Genomic DNA, 26845 nt, shown 5'->3' with positions numbered 1-26845 from the left:
GAGAGAGAGAGAGAGAGAGAGACATACACACACACACACACACACACACACACACACAAGGACAAATTCAAAGGTTTGACAAGAAGAAGAATATAAAACAACCTCAAACACGGCATTCAAACTTAGATAGAGAAATAGAGTCTTCTATCACTATATATGAGAGAGAGAGAGAGAGAGAGAGAGAGAGAGAGAGATTTGCTCCTTTTAGAGGCCAAAGGAAAGATACAACCATCTACAAGATTATTTTTATTTCTACTTGTTTGAAAAGATTGTGCTATTTTCAAAGCTTTTAAGAATATTCTCTTCTTATTTCATGGCAATAAAATCACACACATAAACCCTTAGCTACATTAGCTGCTGCAAACTTCTACTATGAACTTCTGACCATTCTTCTGTGCGAGAGGAAACCCTAGAACTGTGTAGTTTTACACAGAAGGGAAGCTGTGGTAGATCGCCATGGGAGGCATCATAAGCTACGCCGCAGCACCACCGCCTCCCCTGCCCCTTCCTCCACCCCCTCCTACTACCACTGAAGCTTCTGCCCCGGCGCCTGTAGCGAAAGATGAAGAGAAAGGCGAGGAGAAAACAGACTGGCTCAACCTCCCCTGCCCCGTCGCCTACGACGAAATACAGCGTGAAGCTTACAGTGAGTAGAATACATGGCTTTATCTCTGTACACAGCTGTTTGTTTATGTTTATTAGGCCTCGCTTTAGCAGCTTTGCTCCCGGAAAACCCTAGTTTGTAGCCAGTTCTTTGTAATTTATCAATTATTTAGCTCCATCTGTGCCGTTGCAATAGGCAATAGTGTTTCCTGGGAATCATCTGTTTTCTTTTAGCTGCATTTGTGTCAAATATTGTAGCTGGGAACCGTAATGTTGTAATTAACGAAAGATTTTTTCCCCTTAAAGTATTTAATTTCAGAAATTCTGATTTAGCTTGGTACTTGCTGCCCTCAGTGGTGGTTCATGGGAGGCACTCAAGCGAGATGTTGGACTGAGGGTAAAAGCACATGCTGCATACCCCTGTATTTTATCTGAATAAATATTTTTGCATGCCCGAAACCTGCATGTCGGCAGACCTGGGCGTGACCACTTGGGCTAGAGCCTGCCGGATTTCTGAACAGAATTATAAACACAATATCGAAAGACAAACCACTATAGTTGGAGAAGCAAACCGTGGTTTGTTTTGGAAATTTATTTGCCTACAAACCATAGAGGATGGACATATACTACATTTAGCAAATAAGCTTAGCAAGGCCTGTTGTTATGCTTTATCTATGCTAGGGCCTTATGACTCCAAGGCCTCTTGTCATGCTTTATCTATTCAGAGGACCTTGCAAATATGAACTCATTTATCATTATTGGAGCCCTTTCTTTGCATTAAGTTTTTCAGTTGTAAGAAAGAGCTGTGGTTAGTGCCATGCACTTGACTACGTTGGCTACTTCTTATTCGTTGCATCAACACCACTTGGTATTGACAAGAGGTAGGTAGGGACAACCGTGTTTTTATAGGCATTGGGTTTTGAACACCTAATCTTGGTGAGGAGTAAGGCTTGACACACTGTTTTTATGACATGGCATTGCAACATTTTTTTAATGATTGGCATCATGATGCTGTATCCATTTCTCTTGTTACTACACATTCATATGTTTGAAATCACTCTGTATTGAGTGAACACCTTTGTTTTGCAAGTTTCATGTGAAAACAATTTTGTTGTGTGACGAAAAACACTGATGTTGCTATATGTCCTTGTCAGTGTCCTTGAAGCCTGAGCTCTTTGAAGGTTTACGCTTCGATTTTACCAGGCCCCTCACGCCGAAGTTCTCACTAAGTCACAGGCAAGTGTTAACTAATCCTTTGAAACATGGCATTGCAGACTTGTTGCTATGTAAGCTGAATGAATTCTTGCTTGGTTTGTGTTTTTGTCACAAATATATCCTAAACTTTTACAATGACATATGCTTTATCTATGTAGTCTTTCTATGGGTGTTCTAGAAGTGCCTTCACAAACAAACGAAGTGTTCAAAGTCCCAACTTCACAATATGAGTTCGGGGCCAATTTTTTAGATGCAAGGGTAAGGTTGTTTCTTTTGCTTCTGCCTTCCAAGTTTTTGAGATTCAACATGGACTTCATATGCTCTTCTGCTTGCTCCTATCAGTGCATGCTCATTGGGCGGTTGTTAACGGATGGAAGGATGAGTGCAAGGCTAAAGTACGATTTCACGGACAACTTTTCAGCTAAAATGAATGCTCAGGTATTTTTCTTTTGAAGTTCTATTCACATTCTGATTTTTCAAACCTGATGGCATTATTTGCAAAAGAAACGGGGTTTCTGAATGAAACGAAGGATGTGCAAGAAACCTTAATAAGGTCAAAGGCTCTCATGAATAATCCCATGAATGTCGAGTCCTACTTTTGATCGCACTTGTATTGTTGGACCTTGGATGATTTTTGGCTGCAAACCAAGATGTTTCCACACTTTCTCATATGTGTGCGAAGCGAAAGCTTAGTTTCCACTCTTGTTGATTATCCATCCCATGAGGATCCTCTTCTGTTTTTTCTTTGTTGAGTTGCTAGTAATGAAAGAGTAGTGGCCTTTCCTTCCTTCAAACTTTAATCTTCTCCTCTTGTGAGTTTCTTTCACCACGGAAAATTCTTATAGGGTTAAGTGGTTACAGATAATGGATTTTACTGTCCTTCCAAATTGTCTAGGGGTGCCTAGCAGCCCCTTCTTCCTCTCCAGCTAGCAGCACTTTTTTATTTCTGTATTTTCAGTCTCCTTTAGTTCTGCAATTACTTTGCAAAGGGGAGCTAACGATTAGGAGTCAGGACATATTCCATGTATTCTTTTCTCTCCCTTGTTTTTCTTTCATCTGAATCTCGATGTCTATTCAGTTCAGTTTTATTATTGAATCAAAACCCATGCATCTGTGCAGTTTATGACAAACAAAATGCTGAGATGTTCTGTAGATGTAATGCTTAAGTATTGTTTTAGTTAACTGTGGTTGAGTAGAGGTTATAGACACAAAGACAGTCTTATTAGGTTGGCCTCCATATGTGTGCTCCTTTCCTCCAGGGTTTTAAGGCTTGCGGTCGTTGTCCTGCACTTGATGCTCGATTCGCTTTGGCCAGTCCCTCCTTTAACATCTGTGGTCTGCTTTGGGAACCTCCATTCCTATTATTTGGGCCGTTCAAGTTTGACATTCATCAAAGCTGCATGTGTTCTTTTGAGAACTTGATTGTGTGGGTCACTTTTGGTAGATGAGCTGGTGTTAAGTTGATGACTCTGGTGCTGGGTTGAAGTTTGAACAGAAAGAAATCTTGCAGCAACAATTTGACAAGCCTTTCTTGAAAAGAAAATCTTTTTGAGTCAGTTGTTTGGATTCTGGTCTTGCTTAATTTGACATTATTAAAATAAAGCAGCGGGGCCACCCAGATCAATTAAGAGGCTAGCTGACTTCGTCAAGGGTCTACAAATGTGAGCCTTCATGAGAGAAGAAAACATGAGCTGTCGGGCTAGAGCTTAGAGGGCTGTGTGCAATGTTTTCTGAGCTCTGTTTGGATGGCTGTGCAATAAGACTAATGGGAAGCTTAAACAGTGTGCTTAGTGCAGCACAAATTGTGTGCTGATGCAAGGGTTGTGTTGGCTGTTGCAGAAGCTGGATGTCAGGTAAGCATTGCGGAAGTGATATACTTATTAGCAAATATCAGAATGAATGGAACAAACAACAGAATGCATTTACATGCACGAGACATTGCACTGGGTCCCAATTCATCAACTCCTGCCGGGGGAAAAAAAGTTCTTTGAGTGGGTTGTTTGGATTCTGGTGTTGATGAATTTGACATTAGTGAAAATAAAGGAGCGTGGCCTAAATCTTTGAAAGACGCACCTTGTGGCTATACTTGGATCAAGTTTTAGGGGAGAAGGGGCTAGCAGACTTCCACAAGTGTGAGCCTTTAGGAGAGAAACTGAGGTTTTTGCGGGCTGTTGGGTTAGAGGGCTGTGTGCAATGCTGTCCATATGCTGTTTGAAATTTGAATGGCTATGCAATTAGACTAAAGGGAAGCTTAATTTGTGTGCTGATGCAAGGGTCATGTTTGGCTGTTGCAATAGCTGGATGTCAAGGAAGCCTTGTGAAAGCGGTTCACTTATGTGCAAATATCACAATGAATCGATCTAACAACAGAATGGACACAAAACCATTCACATGCACCACCAGAGATTTCACAGGGGGTCCCAATTGGCCAATCTGACTAGAAACCATGTAGGAGTGAGGCTTAAGGCTCACCTTCCAGCCAGAATCCTCTGGACTCACCCTTGAGCTAGAGGCCATGGCTGTATGCTTGGAGAAGCTCCTCCGCAGTAAGACCTGGCGTCCTATACCACCAAGCCACACCTTACATGTGTTGTCGCGGTGAACATCCCCGATGGGCCATGCTCAATGATGTCTTACTAGATGATTGTAATAACTTATGAGCCTAGGTTTTACTTATATAGGCCACTGGACTTGTCACTTTATAATTATCCCCAATGCTGTTATAAGCTTTTAATCCTATAATTACTTATAACTATGACTCCACTTATAAGCCTCTTTATAGGGATATCTCCCCACTAGGCACACGTGTCCGGCCTCTAAGCTGACCCCACGCCATTGTGCACCTATCCTGGACGTAACATACTTCCCCCCCCTTAAGGACCATTGATGTCTTGAGCAATGAAGTTGGGGAATTGGGCTTTGTGATTCCTCAGAGATTCCCATGTAGCTTCTCTCTTAGACTGTGATATGCAGCGGAAGTCTTCGTATTGGAGGATCCTGTCACACAAATGCTCACACCATCTTCTGTATCGTGAGTTTCGTGAGTTTAGCAATCCACTTTAATACTTCAAACTTTAAAGAGATATGAGAACTGTACACTAGATTGGGTCCCAAATTACCCACTGAAGGGCCCCCTATCCCGATAACGAGATAGTATTTGCTTTATTACTTTAGAGAGAATGACTGTGGACTGCAGATAAGCCAAACGCAAGATCTCAGAGGATCGGAAGCCTGGCTGAACTGTACACGGTTGTAGAAACACCTCAATGAACTGATCTCGAGCCTATGCACTCTTCCCAAGGGCATGAGGAAGGGCTGCACACCTGAGGCTGAGAAAAGAAGGCGGTGGACTGTTCTAAGCTATGTTAGAATGTTGTAAATGCTTATGAATGATAGAATACCTTTACTAGATGACTGGTGTATGCCTGGATGATGCACTGAATGCTGGATACTGATGTAGACTGATGAATCAAGGCTGAAACTGCTGGGAATTTGCAAACGCAGGTCTATAGGGCTGTTGTAGGGCTGTAAACGCAGATCTACACTTGTTGTATGACTGAAACGCAAGTTTACAAGGTTGGATATCTGCAAACGCATGGCTGTACTGGTCTGTGTACCTACTGGTTATGCTGTATGCACAAACGCAGAGGTTGATGCTGATCTGAGGCCTGAAAGAGTGCTGACTGCAGGCGCCTATGGACTGTATGCTGCGCCTAGGTTTGCAGGGGATTGAAGAGCTGAACTGTTGCGTTAAAAGGACTGTTGGTTGCTGGCTGAAGGGGTTTGATGGTTGCGCCTAGGGCTACTAGATGGGCTGCAAGAAGACACCAACTATCAAGGAGCAGGAGCTCAATCTAGGCTGAAGGCAAGGGTACTCCTAGGGTTGAGGAGGAAAGCTCTTAGCACACTGAAGACTAAATGCTGAACTAAGCCCTATTCAAGCCTATTTATACTAACTAGGGGTTGGTCAAGTTGGTTGGTCATTTATTTAATAAAGTTTATATTTATAAATGACATTAAATGCTAAATAAATACCATAAAATATGAAAAAAATACCAGATAAATTTTAGTAGATTCCCTAAGGCTTTTGAGATGTTCTAAATGAAGCACAGGCATATGAATGCATATTATGCAAGATGTAGAGTGCTTTTTGATGCAAACCCTAAGGCTTCTACTGACTCTACATGCATGAATGATTCTCCCTAAGTGGGTTAAGGGACTTGACTGACTGACTGACCTGCCAAGGCTGAGGAATGACTTACGTAGCTCGTGCCTGACTTATCCTAGACTGAGGATGTACAATGGGGTCACGGCGTACGACAAATATCAGCCTATTGGGTTCTAATAATATACAAATGTTGCACTGCTGATGATGAGCCTGCATTGAGTGCAGAGTGCATGCGACATTCCCTCTTGCTTCCAAGTAGTTTGCCAACAACTGGGGGTACTCCTGGAAGAACTCCTCGTCTAGCCATACGGCTTCGTGGGTACCTCGATCTTGGAATTTCGTATAGAACTGACGTATCCGTCGACCGGAACCAGATGAAGAAGGATCTGCTCGGGCTCAATAACTTCTGCTTCGTCTTCCACGTCTGGCTGTTGTTCATCTGAAACATCAAACACTTCTGGACCAACATATGATTTTAGCCAAGAAACATGGAAAACATCATGCATTGTCCAATTGGTAGGCAACTTTAACTTCATGGAGACATCACTTAACTTCTTAACTATTGAAAAAGGGCCAAAACTACGGAATGAAAGCTTGGGACAACGTTTGTCCACTTGTTTTAATCTCTGTTTCATGATACACAAATAGACCCAATCCCCTTTCTTGAAGTGGACATCTTGTCTAGACTTATTTGCCTGTCTGCTATATGCTTCCTGAGCTTTGGTCAAGCGGTCCTTTACTGACTCAATGATCTCGGAAAATGCTTCCGTGGTTTTATTAGTCTCTAAAGATGGAGACACCATTCTCGTCAAAAGAGAAGAAAAACGGCGACCAAAGGCTGCTTCATATGGAGTCCGTCCGACACTGGATGAATGAGTGTCGTTCAAGATAGCTTGGACCAATGGAAGATAATGTTCCCATTTGGAGTGCTGGTCATGACAGTATAAATTGAGAACATCAAAGGCCAACTGGTTATAAATTTCTGTTTGGCCATCTATCTGCGGATGGAATGCACTAGACTAGACAACTGCAACTTGGTTCCGAAGTTTTCAAATAATGCCCTCCAGAAATGCGAGGTAAACTTGGAATCTCTATTTGATGTTATGGTGCTAGGCAAACCACAAACTGGATACTAATACTTGAGAAACAGACGGGCTACGTCCTCAGCTATGGCTGTATGCTTGCATGGGATGAGCATGCAGAATTTACTAAAGCGATTCACAATGGTAAAACACTGAGTGCTACGGGATCCGGTGGATGCTGGTAGAAGTCCTACAAAGTCCATAGATACGTCGATGAAAGGTCCGTCGAAGATAGGCAAAGGTTGAAGTAAACCTGCCTTCTTTGTATGGGGAACCTTGACTTTGTGACAAATCTTACAGGCTTGTACATGTGCATAAACGTCACGCCTCATCTTTGGCCAATAAAAGGACCGTTCTAATTTCTCGAGGGTACTGTTGATACCCCTATGTCCTCCAACTAAGGAGTCATGGGCATTGTGGAGAAGAGCTGAACGCTTTTTCCGAGTAACACAAAGACAGTTCTTGTAGAACAACCAACCGTTCTGTATTGAATAGTAGCCAGGCTCAGAATTGAGGGCCAAACTGTACTGAGTATCAAACTCAGGGGAGTCGACATATTGGTCTTTCATACTATCTAAGTCCTTCCCCGCGATTTCGAGAATGATAGATTCTTGGACTGCCTGGATGCTGGACTTTCGACTAAGAGCATCTGCTACTGGGTTATGCTTACCAGGGATGTATTCAATCATACCTCCAAACTGTTGGAAGATTTGACTCCACCTGGCCTGTCGATCACTCCACTGGGCACTTGGCATAGTCTGAAGCCACTTAAGTGCTTGGTGGTCTGTTTTCACTGTGAAAGCGTGTCCATAAAGAAAAGGCTTCCAATGTTTGAGCGCTGTGATCACACCCAAAAGCTCTTTGTCATATACGGAATAATTCTTTTTGGCGACATCCAACTTTCTACTGTAATGTCCCACGGGTCTATTGTCCTGCTGGAGGACTGCACCTATGGCTACTCGAAAGGTTTGTCTCATGATGCTAACTTTAATACAGGTGCTTCTGAGGCAGCTTTTTGGAGTGCACGGAATGCATCAAGCGGCTTGGCTGTAACTGAGACTTTCTGCTTGCGAGTCTTCACCATCTTGAGCAAGTCGGTAAGAGGTGCTGCAAGGTTGGAAAACTGATGGACATGGGTACTATAGGCCTGACAAAGACCTACGAATGAACGGATTTCTTGGGCGGTCTTAGGAATGTCCCAATCTAAGATCTCTTGAACCTTTGATGGATCTAGTCTAATCCCATCGGAACCAATGATGTAGCCCAAATACTAAACTTCCTTAACACCAAAGATAGACTTTTTGGCGTTTATGTAGAGCTGATTATCTCGCAAAAGTTGCAAGACCTTCTCCACATCTTTCTCATGCTGCTCCGCAGTGGCTGAGAAGACTAGTATGTCATCAAGGAATATGAAAACACACTTCCCAATGTGGACTGCAAAAATCCTAGACATCATCTTATTGAAGGTCGTGGGTGCATTTGTAAGCCCAAAAGGCATGACTACGAACTCGTAGTGACCTCGCTCTGTCCGAAAAGCTGTTTTTGGAATGTCAGCTTCAAAAATGCGGACCTGATGGTAACCACACTTGAGGTCGATCTTAGTGAAAAACTTAGCACCGTCTAAACGCTCCAAAATGTACTCTATCCTTGGCATAGGAAACTTATTCTTGATAGTGAGTTTGTTTAATGCCCTGTAGTCTACACAAAGGCGTGCAGACTTGTCCTTCTTTTGGACAAATAGGACAGGTGCAGCAAATGGGGAGGAAGAAGGCCGAATGAATTCGGCTCGGAGAAGCTAAGATAACTGCTTTTCTAACTCGCCCTCTAGAAAGACGATAGGGAAACCTGCTAGGAGGATTTGATCCAGGGACCAAATCAATGCAATGGTCCTGAGGGCGAGAGGGGAGACTGGGCGGGAGATCGTCCCTAAGCATAATGTCCTGATGTCTGGATAGGAGGTCTGCTAACTGAGAGACTGAAGATGTAACGGATGCTACTAATGAGGGAGGGGCTGTTTGAGCACGAACATAAAGGAGTGCTCCTTTTGCTCCCTTGCGGATAGCTCGTTTGGCTTGGAGATGCGAAATCAATGGGATGCCAAGAATGCTTCTATCCCCACGAATCATGACAGGCTCAGGAAAACCTTTACAAATAGTAAAAGTGTCCTGTCCCCAAACGGGAATAGGCTCATACCGACGGAACCACTGAATTCCTAAGATCATGTCACACCCCAACAGAGGTGAGACGGTGAAATCTCGTTGAAATGAGGCCTTCTGAACTTCAAAGGCAAATTGCTGTGCCTTCTGGGAAATGTGGGTGCGAAGACCAAGTGTAAATCCGTCCACATCCAAATGATATGGGACTAATGTGCAGTTTAAGTTATTAGCCAACTGGGGAGAGATGGCGTCTTCAGAACTACCCATATCGAAAAGGACTACAAACTGTCGGCCCTGGGCAGAGCCATAAGCTCGGATGAGGCTCTTCTGAGTAGCATCGCTCTCACCCTCCTGCTTAGTATCAAATACCACGGATGGCATAGGATGCATAGAAGGTAAAAGTCCACAAATGAATTGCTCCATCTTAGCCTGCGCAGATAACCCTAACTGTTGTGCTAAAGTAATAACCTTACCGGAAAACTGAAGCACTGGGGATCTGTTCTGTCTGAGTCCATAGAACTCATCTTTCAGATCGGTCATGTACGGGGGCGGGAGAAATCTGGTCTTCAGGTCATGGACAAAGATGTCCCAATCAAAGGCTGTGACACCTGTGGCCTGGTCTGTATGAATACTAGACCAATGCTGCCACCAAGTGACTGCCTCACGAGTGAGATGGGGAGACGCTTAGTGGACTTTATCTTGTGGGTTTGTGATCCTAGCTAATGGAAAATGAGCATTAAACTAATGAATAAATTGATTAACTTGATGAATGATAACGCTTACCATCATACTTACTGAAGTTTGGTTGACTGCGAATGATGGTGGTGGATGCTGCTGCGCGGACTGTGGGCTAGTGACACCTATGACTGGGGAGACTGAGGAGAGCTGCTGATACCTCAAGTGTATGGCCTCCTTTTCTCGTTCGTGCTCGAGTAACATACGTTCTCGATCAAGCTCACGTTGGTGTTCCTGAGCAGCGAGTTCAGCCTGACGCCAGTCTTTATCGATCTTGTGTTGGGCTTCCTCATAGTCCCGTCTTTTTGCTTTTTCTTCTTTCCTTCCGGCCTCCTCCTCTCTCCTTTGTTGTTCCATCTGAAAGAAGAGGGAGATGTAGTCGGGTGCTGCTGGAGGCGGAGAAGGACGTGCTGCTGTTGCCTCCAAGAGTTGGAGACGCTCCATGAGCAGCTGGTTTAGAGCTCTTAGAAGAGCTATGGTGTCTGCTGTAGGCGGAAGAACATGGTCTCCTTCGGGGGAGACGTTTTCTGGCTGATGAGTACTCTCTTCTGTAGGCTGAAGTCGGTGGTCGTGCCGGAACGCAATCTAACCATCCAAGGATGCCCCCATGCTAGGATACGGTGTGTGGACAATCTGAATCTGATACCAATGTGATATGCATCGGAAGTCTTCGTATTGGAGGATACTGTCACACAAATGCTCACATCGTCTTCTGTATCGTGAGTTTCGTGAGTTTAGCAATCCACTTTAATACTTCAAACTTTAAAGAGATATGAGAGAGAGATATGAGAGAATGACTGTGGACTGTAGATAAGCCAAACGCAAGATCTCGGAGGATCGGAAGCCTGGCTGAACTGTACACGGCTGTAGAAACACCTCAATGAATTGATCTCGAGCCTATGCACTCTTCCCAAGGGCATGAGGAAGGGCTGCACACCTCAGGCTGAGAGAAGAAGGCGATGGACTGTTCTAAGCTATGTTAGAATGCTGTAAATGCTTATGAATGATAGAATACCTTTACGAGATGACTGGTGTATGCCTGGATGATGCACTGAATGCTGGATACTGATGTAGACTGATGAATCAAGGCTGAAACTGCTGGGAATCTGCAAACGCAGGTCTGTAGGGCTGTTGTAGGGCTGTAAACGCAGATCTACACCTGTTGTATGACTGAAACGCAAGTTTACAAGGTTGGATATCTGCAAACGCAGGGCTGTACTGGTCTGTGTACCTGCTGGTTATGCTGTATGCACAAACGCAGAGGTTGATGCTGATCTGAGGCCTGAAAGAGTGTTGACTGCAGGCGCCTAGTTCGGGATGAGTCAGCCAGGGTTTCACTCTAAGTGTCTAGGGTCAGGTGTACAAGTCCGTTTCATGGTCTTGGTCAGGTTGCAAGTCCCGCACATGGAGCGCTAGTCTGTACTATGGAATGATGTAGAGGTGTATCGGGCTCTGCCTGGGACACTTATCATAGGTTTAGAGGTCTTTTAAGTTTTTAGTATACATACCTTGGTATGTGTGTAGGTAGGCAAAGGAGCAGCCTTGTGGGCCACCGCAAAAAGGGCTTAAGGGCCTTGCCTAGTGTAGGTCAAGAACCAGTCTTTATTTATAAATTTTCATCATTCTAATAAAGCAAATACACCATTCGTGGTGGGGACCCTACAGAGGGTATTCGGGACCCAATACTTTGTCCTCTCTTCCCCCCTCCCCCCCCCTCTCTCTCTCTCTCTCTCTCTCTCTCTCTCTCTCTCTCTCTCTCTCTCTCTCTCTCTCTATTTTTGCACATCTTTCTCTATGCTGTGCGTTATCTTCGTCGTGAACGATTGTTGAATTTTGAGAACTTATTGATTCGTCCATTGAGCTTCCGCATGTTACATTTTCACTGAAAACCTTGCCTAGGTCTCTGAATCCACTCCAAGTCTGGTGTGGAGATCTTTGCATCTGTTCCACTTTGTCCCCTTGCCTTCTTTCCCTGTCCTTGAATACAAACACGAATCCTTCTTCTTGAAAATTGATCCTGGCACCCTTGGCTCAACCCTTGGATGAACTTCAGCCTGCTTCTTGGGCAGTCCCAACAGGCTTCCAACTCTCATGAAACCCTCCCCTTGGGTTTTGCTTGACACCAACCAGCGTCTGGGGTTCTTGATACATGATGCGTTTCTCTCCTTGGACCTCTGCACTTCTTCTGGGGCTACCAACAGGCTACAGCACTTAGCATAGCTGAGCCTGATGCTCTGATACCACTGTAACGTGGGGAGGCTTACAGACAGGATTATACTTTGATAAGGAATATTCAGTACTTGGCTCTTTGACGATTGCACAATGTAGCAAAGAGAGAGAGAGAGAGAGAGAGAGAGAGAGAGAGAGAGAGAGAGAGGTCTACTAAAGACCCAATGGGCCTATGAGACCAAAGTGATACAATAATGTCCATGGCATATCTCATGATAGAATGAAAAATAAAACAAAAAGAAAACCTAAAAATAGCTATCTCAATGGGGTGATACAAAACTGTCCATGGAAACTCATCATGGAATACTAAGAACATAGAAACTCATCATGGAATACTGATGACATTAGTGGGGGTGTCGTAGTATCTAGTCCATACTATGCATAATGGAGTTATAGTTGGGCTATTTGGGACTGTTTCCAGGCTGTGTATGAATGGAGTTATAGTTGGGCTATTTGGGACTGTTTCCAGGCTGTGTATGAATGCTGTAAATGAATGAATCTAGTCCATACTATGCATAATGGAGTTATAGTTGGGCTATTTGGGACTGTTTCCAGGCTGTGTATGAATGCTGTAAATGAATGAATGTGTGCGGTTTACCTTCACCAGATGGCTGTAGCAAAATGATGAAGAGATGAATGCTGAAAATTGTTTGTATGCAGAAAACGAAGGTTCACTGAAGGGTGAATGCTGTATGCTGTTGCGTTTTGCTGATGGAGGGCAGAATGCTTAAGCGATGATGCTCCTATGTCTGTAGGATGAAACGCGTGCTCCAAAACGCTGATGAGAGATGTGATCTATGGGCTGTAGATTGAAACGCTGATGCGCCTATTGCTGATTGTTGAGATAGATCCGATATGAATGCAAGTGAAGGCTATTTATATGAACAAGGGCTGGTCGGCTGGCAACTAATGCTGGCCGATTGTAGCATAAAGTACTACACGACTTGCTACATGAATAAATAAAGTAATGATTGTATTAAATGTTGGAAAAATGCTAAATAAATATTGTAAAATATGGAAAAAATACCAGATAATATTCTGAGGCTTTTGCAATGTTCTAGATAACCTAAATGCATATGGGATGAATGCTATGCAAGAATGCACTCATGTCTTGATGCAAACTCTAAGGCTTCTATGACATCTATATGCATGAATGATTCTCTCTAAGTGGGTTAAGGGACTTCTGACTCACTAAGGTTGAGGAATGACCTATGTAGCTCGTGCCTGACATATCTTGGACTGAGGATAACAATGGGGTCACGGCGTACGACAAAAATCAAATCCTAAAGGGTTCTACTACTGTACAATGTTGCACTGATGATGAGCCATCTTGTCACCATGCACTACAATGCAGAGTGTATGTGACATACCATACACGTACCGTACCTAAAGTACTCAACTACTATGGTGCGTGTCACCTCTGTGAGCTTGCTTGGAGTAATTGCAGTGTTTTGGAAAGGCTATGTACCAACCTTCCTAGATTCTCTTCTCCTAGTTCTCTTGCTCTACTATAAATTCCGGGGTATTGCTGTGGCCTGAGGCCTCCATGCAATTATGTTTCTTTTTGCCTTTTTATTCCTTTCTTGGTCGTTCTCATGTGCTTGCTCCTTCGATATATCCACTACTAATTTTTATGCACCCATCCTTTGACTTTTCCATCATTTTTCAATCTTGCTTCACACTTCATTTCTTCGTGCTTGCTTTCTTCCCTTTTCCTACATAGTTTTGTTATCTAAAGTCTTGACTCCTTTTGGTCTTGCTTCTTCTTTTCCTTCAAAGTTCAAACTTCTTCTTTTCTCAATTCAACTTGCCCTCTCTCGCCTTGCTTCTCTCTTTCTCCCAGTTGGCTTGGCCTTCTGATTCTTTCTCTAATTTGTTGTTTGCCACTCTACATACTCCTGGACTTGACTATGTTTTTGACTAAGAAGCTCTTGAACTAGTGGACTGACCTATCCTTAAGCATCCTTTGTAATTCCATTTGTAGTTTGAGATCTTAAACTCTAGTGTAAACTTTCTAAGTAAGATATATTTTCCTTAAATATGCATGTGCTTCTTTGAAGGCAATTGCGTGTCAATCCGTTCTCCAATCAATCTTCCCAATTCTTTACTGGAAGCCTTTCTTCTTAACGAGTTTGGTGAAGAGCTCCCTAGCAAGATGGCCAAATGTGGACAGTTGGAAGTTTTCTTGGCGCAATAACTTCCTGCTAACTCACCTCCTTGTACTTGATTGTGACAACCGCACGATGGGTCTAGGATTGCTAGGTAGCTACCGCCCGGGAAGAACTATGCTAGGTAACTGGAAAGCTTTCCAGTCACCAGCGAATGGTTTGTAGAATTGCTGAAACTCTTTCGGGTGATGTCTGTGTGTACTAAGTGGTGGTGCGGGTTGTGGATTACTCAAGACATCAATTGGAGATTGAATAGTCAAACATTGCAAAAAATGGAACGTGCACCATTACTTTATAACAATAGATTCATGACCTAAGCTCCTCCCTCCCCCCCCCCCCTTTCGTAAGCCCGCTCCCCATAAACACAAGTCTTGGTGGTTGTTTTCTTTGAGATGTTCTGGCAAATTTAGGTTATTTACGGATCCTTGAGAACTATAATCACACACTTGTAGATCTAATAGAAATGTCGTGTGGCCAACTTGCACTATGTAACACCATATCCATCTGACCAAACCCATCGTTGTTGCCATGTGACCTCACAATCTTGTGAAAAATCATCATAGAGACTAAAACAATATTGCACAAAATGTTCATCATGTATCACATCGCTGATGTAAAAATGATACTCGCAAAAAATGGCACTGGCCTTGGGACCCCATCTACATGTTCTTTTGCATGCCGATAGCTAATGTGGACCCCATATTGGCAACCTAGTGAGGTTGGGGGAGAGGTGATTAGGTCACAAAAATCAATTATTATGTAACATAGCTCAAATATGAAATAAATAATTTGAATTATAACCATTACCTGCTCCGAGAAGTAATACTCAGATTGTATCTCTTGAAATGTGTGAATATGTAGTTCTCTCTGCAAAATTGACAATAGAGACAACCATACTAATAGGAAACTCTACTTGGCATGCTTGAAAAATTAAAAATAAAAGGGACGCACAGAGGAGTGTGTCTTTCGGTCAGTGAGAAGTTGCTACCGGTAGTGACAGGCTCAGGAGTCATAGTCTTGGGATGTGCACATTGGGTTACCATCTTGATTGGAGAGGATAGCTCGGCTTCTTCAATATCTATTCTCCAACCGCTGTTGCAGGTAGAGCCCTCTTTTGGAGCACAGTCCGGCAGGCCCTTCCCCAGGCTGACCTTTGGTGCATGGGCGGTGACTTCAACATGATTGAGGCAGCAAAGGACAGCCTTAGAGGTGGCACGGCCACAGTCTCAGGAGCCGAGTATTCTACTTGGGAGGAGATGATACTGGTACTCAGGGGGAAGGACCCTTAGCATCTTCCAAAGTTTGGGCATAGCCCTGGGAGCCTTAGCTTCTTGCGATCGGATAGGAAGAGCACCAGCCCCAACCTCTCTAGACTTGATAGGTTTTATGCAGATGAGTGGGCTTGCAGCCGTGGGGGCATGGTTGGTATCTTGGTAGGCACTACTTTTTCAGATCACGCCCCGATTGGAGGCATGATTGAGGCAACAAAGGACAAACTTGGAGGTGGCACTGCCACAGTCTGAGGAGCCGAGTATTCTGCCTGGGAGGAGATGATACTGGTACTCAAGAGGCAGGACCCTTGGCATCTTCAAGAGTTTGGGTGTAGCCCTGGGAGCCTTAGCTTCTCGCAATAGGATACGAGGAGCATCGGCCTCAACCTCTCTAGACTTGACAGGTTTTATGTGGATGAGTGGGCTTGCAGCCGTGGGGGCATGGTTGGTATCTTGACAAGCACTACTTTTTCAGATCACGCCCCGGTTATTCTGTCCTTAGAGGACCCTTGGAGGCATGACAAGCATGCGAGCTCTAGGATTCCGGACAGGCTCATTCAAGACCTCGAGATCAGCAGGATAGAGCAGATATGGGTGGGACTAGACTTTTTCTTTGCTGCGTGCACAGTGGATGGGGGCCTAGGGGAGATCAGCGGTTTCTTGCAGGAGGCAGCTCAGAGCAGGTTGGAGGGATTCCGGGAGTGAGAGGAGTCTGAGGAGGGGTCTTGGCCTCTCTATAGCGACTTCAGAAGAGATCTCCAGATAGCCGGTGGATAGAGAGTTAGCTTGTTGTCGCCTGCACGGAGATTAGATCCATTGAGGAGAGGAGGGTGGAGTAGATGTATCATGCCAGAGCAGAGCTTCATTCTGAACTCAGGCTAGTGACAAAGTCACGGGGGATTTCTTTGAGATAGCCGGCTTCCATAGAAGGAGAGATGGTATTCGCAGGTTGCGTGGCGTGGAGCTATAGTTACTGATCCCCCTCATGTGAGAGCCATCGCCATGGATTTTTTCCGATCTCTTCTCACTGGTGTCCCATTATCTCCATAGGTGGTGGACGCGTGCGAGAGGGTCTAGCGGCTCATGAGAGAGGTGGTCCCCCCCTCTCTTCGGTCCTTCTTATTGACACCATTCATTGCTGAGGAGTTGGCGGAGGAGGCAGTGACTGCACTTCCAAGGGGCAAATGCCCAAGGGCGGACGAACTTCCAGTCTCTTTCTTTCTTCGTCATTGGGACCTTCGAGTTGCCTTCAATGAGATTATGCTCACAGGTACCATGCCAGAGAGGCTCTTAGAGGGCTTGATATACTTGATTCCCAAGGAGGGTGGTGACAAATTGGAGATCCGGCAATGGAGACCCATGACTCTTCTAGGGACCACCTGTAAGATCTTGGCCAAGGCCATCAACAGGAGACTTCAGCCTTTTCTCTCGGACTTGATTCACGACACTCAAACTGGCTTTGTTCAGGATCAGAGCATTCTGGACAACATCTTTACCTTTTGGGAGCTGGAAGCTTTGGCCAGGATGCGGTATCAGGCCTCATTGTGCTTCTCCTAGACTTTGAGAAAGCTTACGATAGGGTGGATTGGAGCTTTTTGGAGGGCACGATGAGCTGGATGGGATTCCCCGTGGAGTGGATTCGTGGAGTTTCAAGACTTTATTCAACTTCGCACAACCAGGTCCTCATTCAAGGAGCTCGTGGCGATAGATTTTCCCTTTCCCGCTTGGTACGATAGGGCTGTCCTTTGGCACCTTACCTCTTCCTATTTATCGCCAAGGCCATGAGTAGTTTTTTGTTAGCCCAGGAGACCGGGCTTTAGGGATTGCGTCTCCCCCTCTACATGCAGGAGGAGTTGCTCGATTCAGAGTTTGCAGATGACACAGGAGGCGATCGAGGTTTTTTGCTGCGCTTCTGGAGCACAGATAACGTGGCACAAGTCGTGTGGTTTTGGGGTAGGCTCTGCACCTGCCCTGACTTGGCGGTTAGTTGAGGCTTTCCAGTGGATCCCGAGAGGCACTCCAGTTCGCTACCTTGGATGCCAGGTTGGCATTGATATCTCTCCGGAGTAGCAGCTTGCCCCTCTTCTTTTGAGTATACTAGAGTTCTGAGAGACTCTCCTTGGCAGGTAGAGTGGTGGTGGAGAACCAGGTTCTTCTTGCCACCATGTGGTACATCACTTCGTGCTGGGCCTTCTCTCAAGCATGTAGTGGCCAGATTCAGCGGTCGATCCGGAACTTCTTATGGGCCGGCAATTATGGGAGGCACGCCGCATGGAGAGTGATTATTCAGCCATGTCGTCAAGGGGGGCCAGGCCTCATTGACCTCAGAGCCATGTCTTGGTGGGCAAACTGATCGTTAGAGGACTCCTTCCTAGTGGTGAGCCGTGGAACTTCCTCTTGGCCCGGATTCCAGCTCGCACCCTAAGTCTAGGGCGCCCTTGGCCACAGAGCACCGGATGGATCTTCACAGAGATGCGGGCCCACGGTTTTAGTCTAGCCTTTGAGGACAGATTTGCAGCCAGCTTACTTCGAGCTTGGGACCACCTCAGACCAGCTCCGAGGATTCGGTAGCCACTAGTCTGGAACCCTTGATTCGAATACCTAGTGGCCACTGGTTGGGGGCCCGACCTCACGTTTCATGGGGTGCTTTGAGCATAGGACCAGCCAGGTCCCTTGGAGATTGGATAGCACATAGGCAGTTATCGTCGGAGGTGCAGGAGAGAGACCTTCCAGGAGTCCGAGGAAGAGTCAGGCTTAGCATTGACATCGACTAAGGTATACCTCTGGAATGGCTGACTCCTATCCCAGACCCGACTCTGCAGGTGTGGCTAGGTGTGTTTACCAGACATGATATTCTCATGGCTGTCCATGGTGCACATGAGGGCAATGGTTTGCTCACTTTTTCTATTGGATCCCATGGCAGACTAGAGTGATCCAGACTCCCCTTAGAGGATTTCAGTGGTTGCACCATATAGAGGGTGAGGGTGATTGGCTTTTAGGCACGGGAGTGGCACATAGATCCATCACCGGCCAAGGTGGACAGGCAGAGATTCTGGTGACTATGGATATGGGAGTGCCGACCTCTCATGCGTCTACAGTGGGACCTGGGAGAGTGGACCTGGCATGACCCCGCCGATCGGGAGGAGTCTGTGGATGCCCCCTTCTTTGCATATACAGTGCGGCTAGGCCTCAAGATCTAGATGCCAGAGATTGTTGGCACCCCGACAGCAGCAGTACATTGGCAGTCACAGGGCCTCTCACAATGCTTTCTCTCAGATTTTTGGAAGAGGCTATGGGAAAGTTTTCGGCCTAGAAAGATCACCCTCTTTCTTGGGTTGATGGCACATAGGAGCTTGGAGGTCGGCAGTTGGCTGGCAGTTGGAGGTTGGCCAGCAGCTTGCCCACCATGTGCCACCCTCGGGATTTCCCGAAGGCTGAGCAGATTTGGTGGCGGATTCTTCGCATCTTCACTATGGACAGAGCCTCTACCTAGATCATTACATGGGGCACTGTCTTGGGCCACAGAGGCTGAGGTGGTCAGGGCTTACGAGGAGGATGGGGGAGGGCTAGCCCTTGAGCTCTCTCACCACCGCATATTGGTAGTACCAGTCACAGCCTAATCTACAAACCAATGGCAACGAGGCTCATGCCAGAGATGGGAGATTTGCAGTAGCATTGGAGCCTGGCATGTTTGGCCAGCTAGATGCATCGAGGCCATTGAGGGTACCCACACTCTGCTTGTTGAGTCCATCAGGAGCATTTGGCTTGATATCATTCATACCCTCCTTGGTCAGTGGGGGAAGTTACAGGGAGGTTCTCACTGCATGCGGAAGTGGCGGGAAGCTTTATTGAGACTTTGGAGGCCCGGCCCTTTCCTCACAGATCGAGGTGGTGACCCCACTTGGCATTACCCCCCCCCCAATGAGATAGCCTTCTCCTCATAGAGTGGCCAGCCGGAGGAGAAGTGTCTCTTCCCTTATGATCATTTGATTCCCGCCCCATACACGAGGCGAGTTTGTATCTAGCGCTACGGGGTTGTATCTAGCCCATTGTGGCTGTTTTTTCATTAACTAATAGAAGGATCTTTTTCCTGGGAAAAAAAGGGAAAAAATAATAGATTCATGGAACGAATACTGTATTATGATTGCTAGAAAGTACAAAGCAAGATGTTTTACAGGGATGTGAAAGGAAACACTTTCGTGTGTACTCTTCTTCAACTATGGAGATCTTTGAGTCTCTTGAACTAAAGAGTCCTAAAATAGTGTCAAGTTCGGCCTTGGCCTTCTAGCTGTCCTCCCTGAAATTACAGCGATGGACAGCCGCCTATTTACATCAGTAAGAGAGTTCTGTTACATGACCCATAGTCAGGTTCTTTATCTCCTTGGGTTAAAGGCTGCTCTTGCCTTCGGTGCTTTCCAGAGTGGACATGAGTTTCCAGCCACCCATTGGGTGCTGGGTCATCGTGCTTCACCCAGGCCACAAAAAGCTATTATGGTTTTGGGCAGAGGGTCTCTAGTGTTCTATCCCTGTGGAAAATCACAATAAGTCAAAATGAAGTTGAGAGAAGCCCTGTCAAATACTGAATGTAGTGCAAGCTTATCGTTAGGAAATATTTTTATTGAATTTTTCATCAAGAAAAAGGAATCGTCTTTCATGCGGTGCAGGTTACAATGACCTGGGACTGTTGATTGTTATTTTGATTATTTGAATTTGGGATATGCAGTTGACCAATGAGCCACACTTCTCACAAGGGATGTTCAATTTTGACTATAAGGTATCATTTGTTCCTATTTGGAACTATTTGGCAGGGATGTGCTGTGATTTGTAGTTGGAAGTTCTCAATGCTATGTTTTTCTTTTTCGTGTAGGGAAGAGATTTTCGGACTCAAGTGCAGTTGGGAAACAATGCTTTTTATGGAGCCAACTATATTCAGGTCTGTGTGCGTGTGCGTGTGCGTGTGCGCGCGTGCATGGCCCTTCTGCCTCTAAAACTTTCAACCATAAAGATATATGAAAAAACTTTTCCTTATGTAATGATATCTGTAATGGATATTTTGGCACCACATATACCCTGCTTGTATCACCCTTCTTTTAGACTCTTTTTTGGCTATTTAACATTTTGGCACCATGTTTAGCCCCCTCTTATCACCATATTTTAGACCTTTTCTATGGGTTGGGTTTGGGGGGGCCCGGGGCAGGGAGGGAGTGTTTGATATTTTGGTACCATGTAGATCCCTTTGTGATTCACTTGCATTGCACTCGCCCTATTCTTATCATTCTGTTGTGATCTCTGTGAAAGAGGTTCTCAAGAATTACCTGCACCACATTGTAGGTGCATACCATTCACTCTCATATTTTTGACTCATGAAATTGTTCTAGTTTGTGAATCTACTTTGTGTTCAAAGACAAGTTCCAACTGACTTGTTTTTACCATCCGAGTCTGTGATCATGTAATTTGGTCTTGAAATCTAGCCTGACCATGTGCATGGAAGTCTCAAGTTTTTGCCTGCTACAACTGTCCTGTGTAACTGCCATGTCATAGATTTGGATCATGTTTGTTATGTTCCAAATTGTGGAGAATTGTAGGCTGTGAACAAAGAGCTGGAATTTGGTTGTCAGGAACTGTGTTTGCTTTCTTTCAGAAGTTCGTGATGTGCACGGTGTTACATTTTGTCTTTGTCTTTCTGCAGAGCGTTTCCCCGCATGTCGCATTGGGAGGAGAAGTTTTTTGGCTGGGCCATCAGAGAAAGTCTGGCCTTGGCTTGGTTGCAAGATACAATTCAGAAAAGACGGTGTGATTGCATGCACCCTGCTACATATAATGTGTTCAGGATTTGTTTAAGGAAAAAATTTGTATATGGAAACCTTTTTGTTGGACTGGCAGATTGCCACTTGTCAGCTTGCAAGCACTGGTATGGCCTCCATGAGCTACTTGCAAAGAGTATCAGAAAAGGTAGGGTGTCTGTTGGTTGCATGAGTGCAGTATTGATGAGCTTTACATGTTTGTGTATGGTGTGGGGTGTTTATTGCATCTTTGTGTTGATTGCAGGTTGCACTTGCAACTGATTTTCTGTATAACGTCTCAACTAGAGAGGCGGTTTGTAGTCTGGGCTATGACTACCTGCTCCGCCATGTATGCAGCTTAGTTTATGCATCATTATTTATAGATTAGAGTGCCCTGATTATCTTGTTAGGGACTAAACTGATGTTAAAAACAGCTGGTGGATTAGGAGATGGTTTCTTCATTTTTGGTCTATAAAGTAACTGGGCTAATTAGAAAATAATCTACAGTGTCGTTTAAGAGGCCGGATTGACAGCAATGGATGTGTGGCAACATTTTTGGAGGAGAGGCTGAATTTGGGAGTAAATTTCATCCTATCTGCTGAGGTTGGTTAAACCAGTTGGTTTTTTTAATAAACTTTTTAAAACATTCTTTTATCTTATTACTCGTTTTTAAAGAAGAATGAAATCTTTATTGACAGATTGATCATTGGAAGAAAGATTACAAGTTTGGCTTTGGTATGACTGTTGGAGAGCTTTGATTGCCGTCTGAGGGGGTCTACGTGCACACACACCATGCTGCCAGATGAAGGCATTTGTTGGTCTTGGGCATGTTGTTATTCTTATTGTTGAAGCTGCATTATCAGCTATGCAGTTAAATTTTGCTCCTGTTGTTACCAGGCATACCGGTGTGGTAAGTCCCTTGCAGAAGCCTTTAGGCCATCGAGATTTTGGAGCTGGAGAAGAGCCTTTTCTGTATGAGATAGGGGTCAACAAATATTGAAGGGGAAAGTAACAGTATTTTTTTCGTCCTTGACCAGATGGATTGGGTTCCATCTCTGCATTATTAGCTAGCTATGCAGTTCAATTTTGGTCCTGTTGTTACTAGACATACCAGTGTGAAGGGTAAGTCCCTTGAAGAAGCCTTCAGACCATCGAGATTTTGGAGCTGGAGAAGAGCCTTTTCTGTACGAGATAGGGGTCCTCAAATATTGAAGGTGAACGTAAGAGTATTTTTTTCATCCTTGATGAGATGGATTGGGTTTCGTCTCCCCAATCTTTTGCCCTTTCCAATATGAATAACACAGCCTAGCTAAATTCACGTCTCTAGGTGTGCTGTTCTCAACTCTAGACACTATATTTTTTAGCCAAAGGAAGAGCAACACGTTTTGGGCGAGGCCCTGAGCATAGTCAATCGATCATTTTTATTCTGCGAAGCTGTTATAAAAGAATGACCATTTTTTGTGTCCTTAACTGAGAACGGGCCATTTGACAGGTCTAGACAATCTTGCCTCCAAGGCAAAGCATGCTCTTTCATTGTTAGCTTTTGAGAGTATATTGTCAACAATAACTCTAAATTTTAGCTTTTATCCTATTGCTTTTTGCTTGTCTAACTTCAATTAGATTCTTATAGGTTTAACCACAAACTTATTTTGGAAGTGCTAATGTTGACCCTATTGGTGTCTTGATCAGTAAAATTTTCCTCAACAACTCCTCTAATACCCCTAAAACTGCATTGAAAAAAAGCCCCTGTAAAAAAGGAGCAGTGATTTAAGCTCTTGGAAATCTTTTATGGGGGGTTTGGAGCGAGACTTACAGTGGAATTATGATTGATATATAAGGCTTGAAATACAGTTGTATCCTTTAGGTAGGATTTCAATGAGAGGTGAACAATGGATGTGAATAATTTTGGTTGGTGAATGTTTATGGAGCTTACTTATAACAATGAACAGAGATGCGAATTTGGCTGAGACAACTTGGTTAACAAAACAGCATGGATTATGGCTCAATATTATAACATGGTAGAAAGTCTTTGGATCAAATGATATACTTGCAAGAACAGGATATGTCTTAATACGAAATGGTGATTGGACTTGAGAGATTGGCCTTCTTTACTGGGCCACGCCTACTGTAGCTTGCAATGTCAAGCTAGTTCCTCCTCTACTAGATAGACAGACTCTTCTCAGGTCACATTGTTAAGTGGGTTACTTGTACTTTTTAATTTGGGTGGACTGCACTTCCACCTTTTTAGAGCGTCACTCACTAAGATGCATTTAGAAGCAACCAGCTAATTGGGGGATTGTAACACTTTCACCTTGTTAGAGCATCTGTCACAGCAGCCAGCTAATGGGGAGAAAGTATTATCCCCCCCCCCCCTCCTTCCCTTTTCCCAAGACAAAGCTAATAGTGAACAATTCTCTTCTAAAAGGTATGAATTTGCTGACAAATTACGTTTTTTATTTTCAACTTAGGAAACTATGTCAGGTCACAATGCAAAGAAAAGGTTTTCAAAAATAATGGAAAATGCTATAAGGGACATGGGAAAGGCTAGAGAAAAGTGGGCATTCACTCATTCAAGCTGGACAAGTCAAGGCTTTGTCAGTACATGAGTTGGAGGAATATGCATATTACAAGGCAAAATGCAATGAGATGGAGAATAAGAGGGTTCAGGTTGGCAAGGTTCTTTGTAGGAAATTATGCTTTGAGAAGGTTAACTGACCTCAAGTTTTTTCTTCAAAGCTTTAAAGAATAAAAGGGGACATGAAATATTTCGAGGATTGTTCATTTCTAGAAGAACAATTATTGTGATCCTAAGGACATGGCAGCAAGATGGATTCTTTTTAAAGGGGACATTTGAAGTCTTAAAGAGGATGATTCCATAGAAAGTGGGTACGGATGAGTCCTTGAGTTAGGATGGTGTAATAGTGGAGTTCTTCCTAGAGCTCTAAGAGAAGCTAAAATCACCAGTGTCAGGCCTAGAAAATAAGGGGTTTAGCAACCAAGGACTTGCACCTTGTATCAAAGGAAGGGGTTATCAAGTTGATTCCTAAATAGGTGGTGTGCATTACCATGCTTAGTGTGTGGTTCAAATTCTTGGCCAAAGTAACTACCCTCAAGATTACTCCCCTATTAAGGATTACAAGTGATAGTCTCCTCAAGCAACATGAATTTATCAAGGAAAGTCCATTGTAGATAATTCTGAGTTTGTCTTACTTGGAAAAGAGTTGGCATAAGTGAAATAGCAAAAATGTATGCTTTTATAGTTGGACTTGAAGAAGACCTACTTGAAGTAGACCTATGATAGAGTGCATTGGTCTTTTGAATATACTTTCTATAGAATCTAGACAAACCAAGAAAAAATTGTAATTCTTTTAAGGTTGTGGGATGTGGTCATTTCAATATGGCTTCAACTTTTTCTGGATCCATACGAGTGCCATCTTCCAAGATTGTGTGTCCCAAGTATTGGATTTCTTTTACGAAGAATTTACATTTGCGCTCTTTGGCATAAAGTGAATGCTTCTTGATTAATTCAAATACTTGCCATAAGCGTTCAAGATGTTTTTTCTTTGTGTGACTATAGATGAGGATATCGTCTAGGAAAACCACGATAAATTTTCATGAATAAGGTTTCAAGACACTATCCATGAGTGTTGTGAATGTGGCTGGAGCATTAGTCAAACCGAATGGGCATGACTAAAAACTTATAGTGACCAAACTTAGTTCTAAAAGCGGTCTTTTAGACATCTGCTTCCTGAATTCTCACTTGATGATGATATCCGGATTGTAAATCGATTTTTGTAAAGTACTTTGCCCCTTGGATTTGATCAAATAACTCATCTATTCATGGCAAAGAGTACTTATTCTTAATTGTTATTGCATTCAAACCATGGTAGTTTACGTATAGTCTCATAGACCCATGTTTTTTCTGTTAAATTTATAGTAATGTGATGAGCTATGGTGGATTAAATGCAAGAATCAACATAATTAGCATGTGATTAAGATGAGATTAGTGAGCAATTAATCTAATACGATAATGTAGGCATGGGTACTAAAAAACTAGCAATTTCTCTCATTAGGCCAATGCCTCAATTTATAGGTTGTACATCCACAAGATGCCAAGCATCTAATCCCACTGATTTCTCCTTGATTTGTGCCACCTTCCCTACATATGGGGGCACCTTTTCCTAGAATCTTTCCACACCCCTATAGTAGATCACTACTACCCACTCAATTATAGACTCCGTTTTACAGTCTCTTGCTAAGATGTTTCCGCACACACCCATTCACTTGCATATTTCAACACCTCCCCTCAAGTGAATAACTCTAGCACACCTGGACACTTTACCAAGTTTCCCTCTTACTTGGTAGCTTGCGACCAGTGCCTTAAGTCCCTAACTCATAGTCCTTAACACTCTCTCTCTATGTGTACAAGGCTACTACAAGTGCCTGTTACCTTGACTAAAGTGTTCACACATACATCTACCACATGGCCTACATCATCGGTGGCTCAGAGGTGGTTTTACTCTATTGGGGGGTAGGTTACATATAGTTGTAGTGTTTCTCTCTCTTTCTCTCTCAGAAAAGATGTCTTGACTCCTCTTCCTTATAGGAGTCTCCATGAAGTTTGCCGATGTCGATCCTTCTTCATTGGGTTTGCTATAGCAGTCTCAAGCCATATGTCATGGCTTCCCACAGTTGTTGTGACAAGTGAAGGTTCTTCCTCCTCCCCTGCCTCTTCCTTGTCCCCGTCCTTGTGAGAATCCTTCTCGGGTCTCGGGTGTAGAATGCTCTCTCCTCTCCAATTGTTGGGTCCAACCCTTTCTTCTCTTTGACCTTGTTCTCTTGCTCTAGTAGAGCTCCTTCTATCTCATGCAGCTTCAATTATGGTACATTCTTTAAGGTTGTCACACAATGTTTTCATATTCTCCTTTGTCCACACTCTTAAGAAGCACTGCTAGTGCCTCATCATCCTCTACCTTCTTACCAATGGCTGCGAGTTGTTGCTTAATGCTTTTGTATTTGTTCAAATATGCAGTTAGAGGTTCACTTTCCTTCATGTCAAGTTTTTAGAATTGCATTACCAGATTTATCTTTGAATTTTCTGCTTGAGTGCCAAATAATTTGTTAAGTTCATCCCATGCATCTTTAGACCGTTGTATCCCTGCAATGTGGTGATGATTTCATCATTTAAGCTAGGTGCAATGAGTCCTAATGCTTTCTCATTCCTGTTCTTCCACTCATTCTCCCCATGCTCCTCTGGACATTCATCTCTTCCCTCAACTAGTCCCCACAGATTCTTCCTCATGAACAGATACATTGTCTTTGTTTGCCATGTATGGAATTGCTCCCCATTAAATTTAGTTATTTCTTGTGCATTGCTCATGATGATGTGAAGGGGGTTATATATATGTATATGTATATATCTATATATGTGTATA

At 44.0% G+C, this 26845-nt stretch overlaps 1 protein-coding gene across 3 annotated transcripts; it reads left to right on the top strand.

Moving 5' to 3' along the window:
- The first annotated feature begins 315 nt into the window (after window positions 1–315).
- LOC147614987 (mitochondrial import receptor subunit TOM40-1-like) lies at window positions 316–22732 on the top strand. 3 transcript variants are annotated; one of them, XM_086780272.1, is made up of 12 exons: window positions 316–646; window positions 1758–1839; window positions 1977–2076; window positions 2161–2256; window positions 20351–20401; window positions 20495–20560; window positions 21317–21418; window positions 21511–21579; window positions 21676–21759; window positions 21918–22013; window positions 22109–22145; window positions 22308–22732. In XM_086780272.1, the coding sequence occupies exons 1-12, from the start codon at window positions 457–459 to the stop codon at window positions 22322–22324; spliced, it is 990 nt and encodes a 329-aa protein (XP_086636398.1). In that variant the 5' UTR covers window positions 316–456; the 3' UTR covers window positions 22325–22732. The 3 variants fall into 3 exon arrangements, 2 of the variants coding, with proteins under 2 accessions (XP_086636398.1, XP_086636397.1); XR_015263004.1 differs by having other exon boundaries at window positions 317–646; window positions 22109–22218; XM_086780271.1 differs by having other exon boundaries at window positions 318–646; window positions 22109–22732.
- Window positions 22733–26845: the final 4113 nt, after the last annotated feature.

Source organism: Cibotium barometz, chromosome 41, assembly GCF_041138505.1.
Source record: "Cibotium barometz isolate CiBa-2024 chromosome 41, ASM4113850v1, whole genome shotgun sequence".
NCBI classification, from domain to species: domain Eukaryota; kingdom Viridiplantae; phylum Streptophyta; class Polypodiopsida; order Cyatheales; family Cibotiaceae; genus Cibotium; species Cibotium barometz.
The sequence above is the reverse complement of the archived record's forward strand: the minus strand, read 5'-3'. Positions and strand labels throughout refer to the sequence as shown.

Excerpts from the sequence above, each read along its gene's own strand:
- LOC147614987 (XM_086780271.1), top strand. The coding sequence starts at position 457 with ATGGGAGGCATCATAAGCTACGCCGCAGCACCACCGCCTCCCCTGCCC. Across the intron at positions 2,077-2,160 it reads CCAATTTTTTAGATGCAAGG|TGCATGCTCATTGGGCGGTT; the intron begins GTAAGGTTGTTT and ends TGCTCCTATCAG. Across the intron at positions 21,419-21,510 it reads GATACAATTCAGAAAAGACG|ATTGCCACTTGTCAGCTTGC; the intron begins GTGTGATTGCAT and ends TTGGACTGGCAG.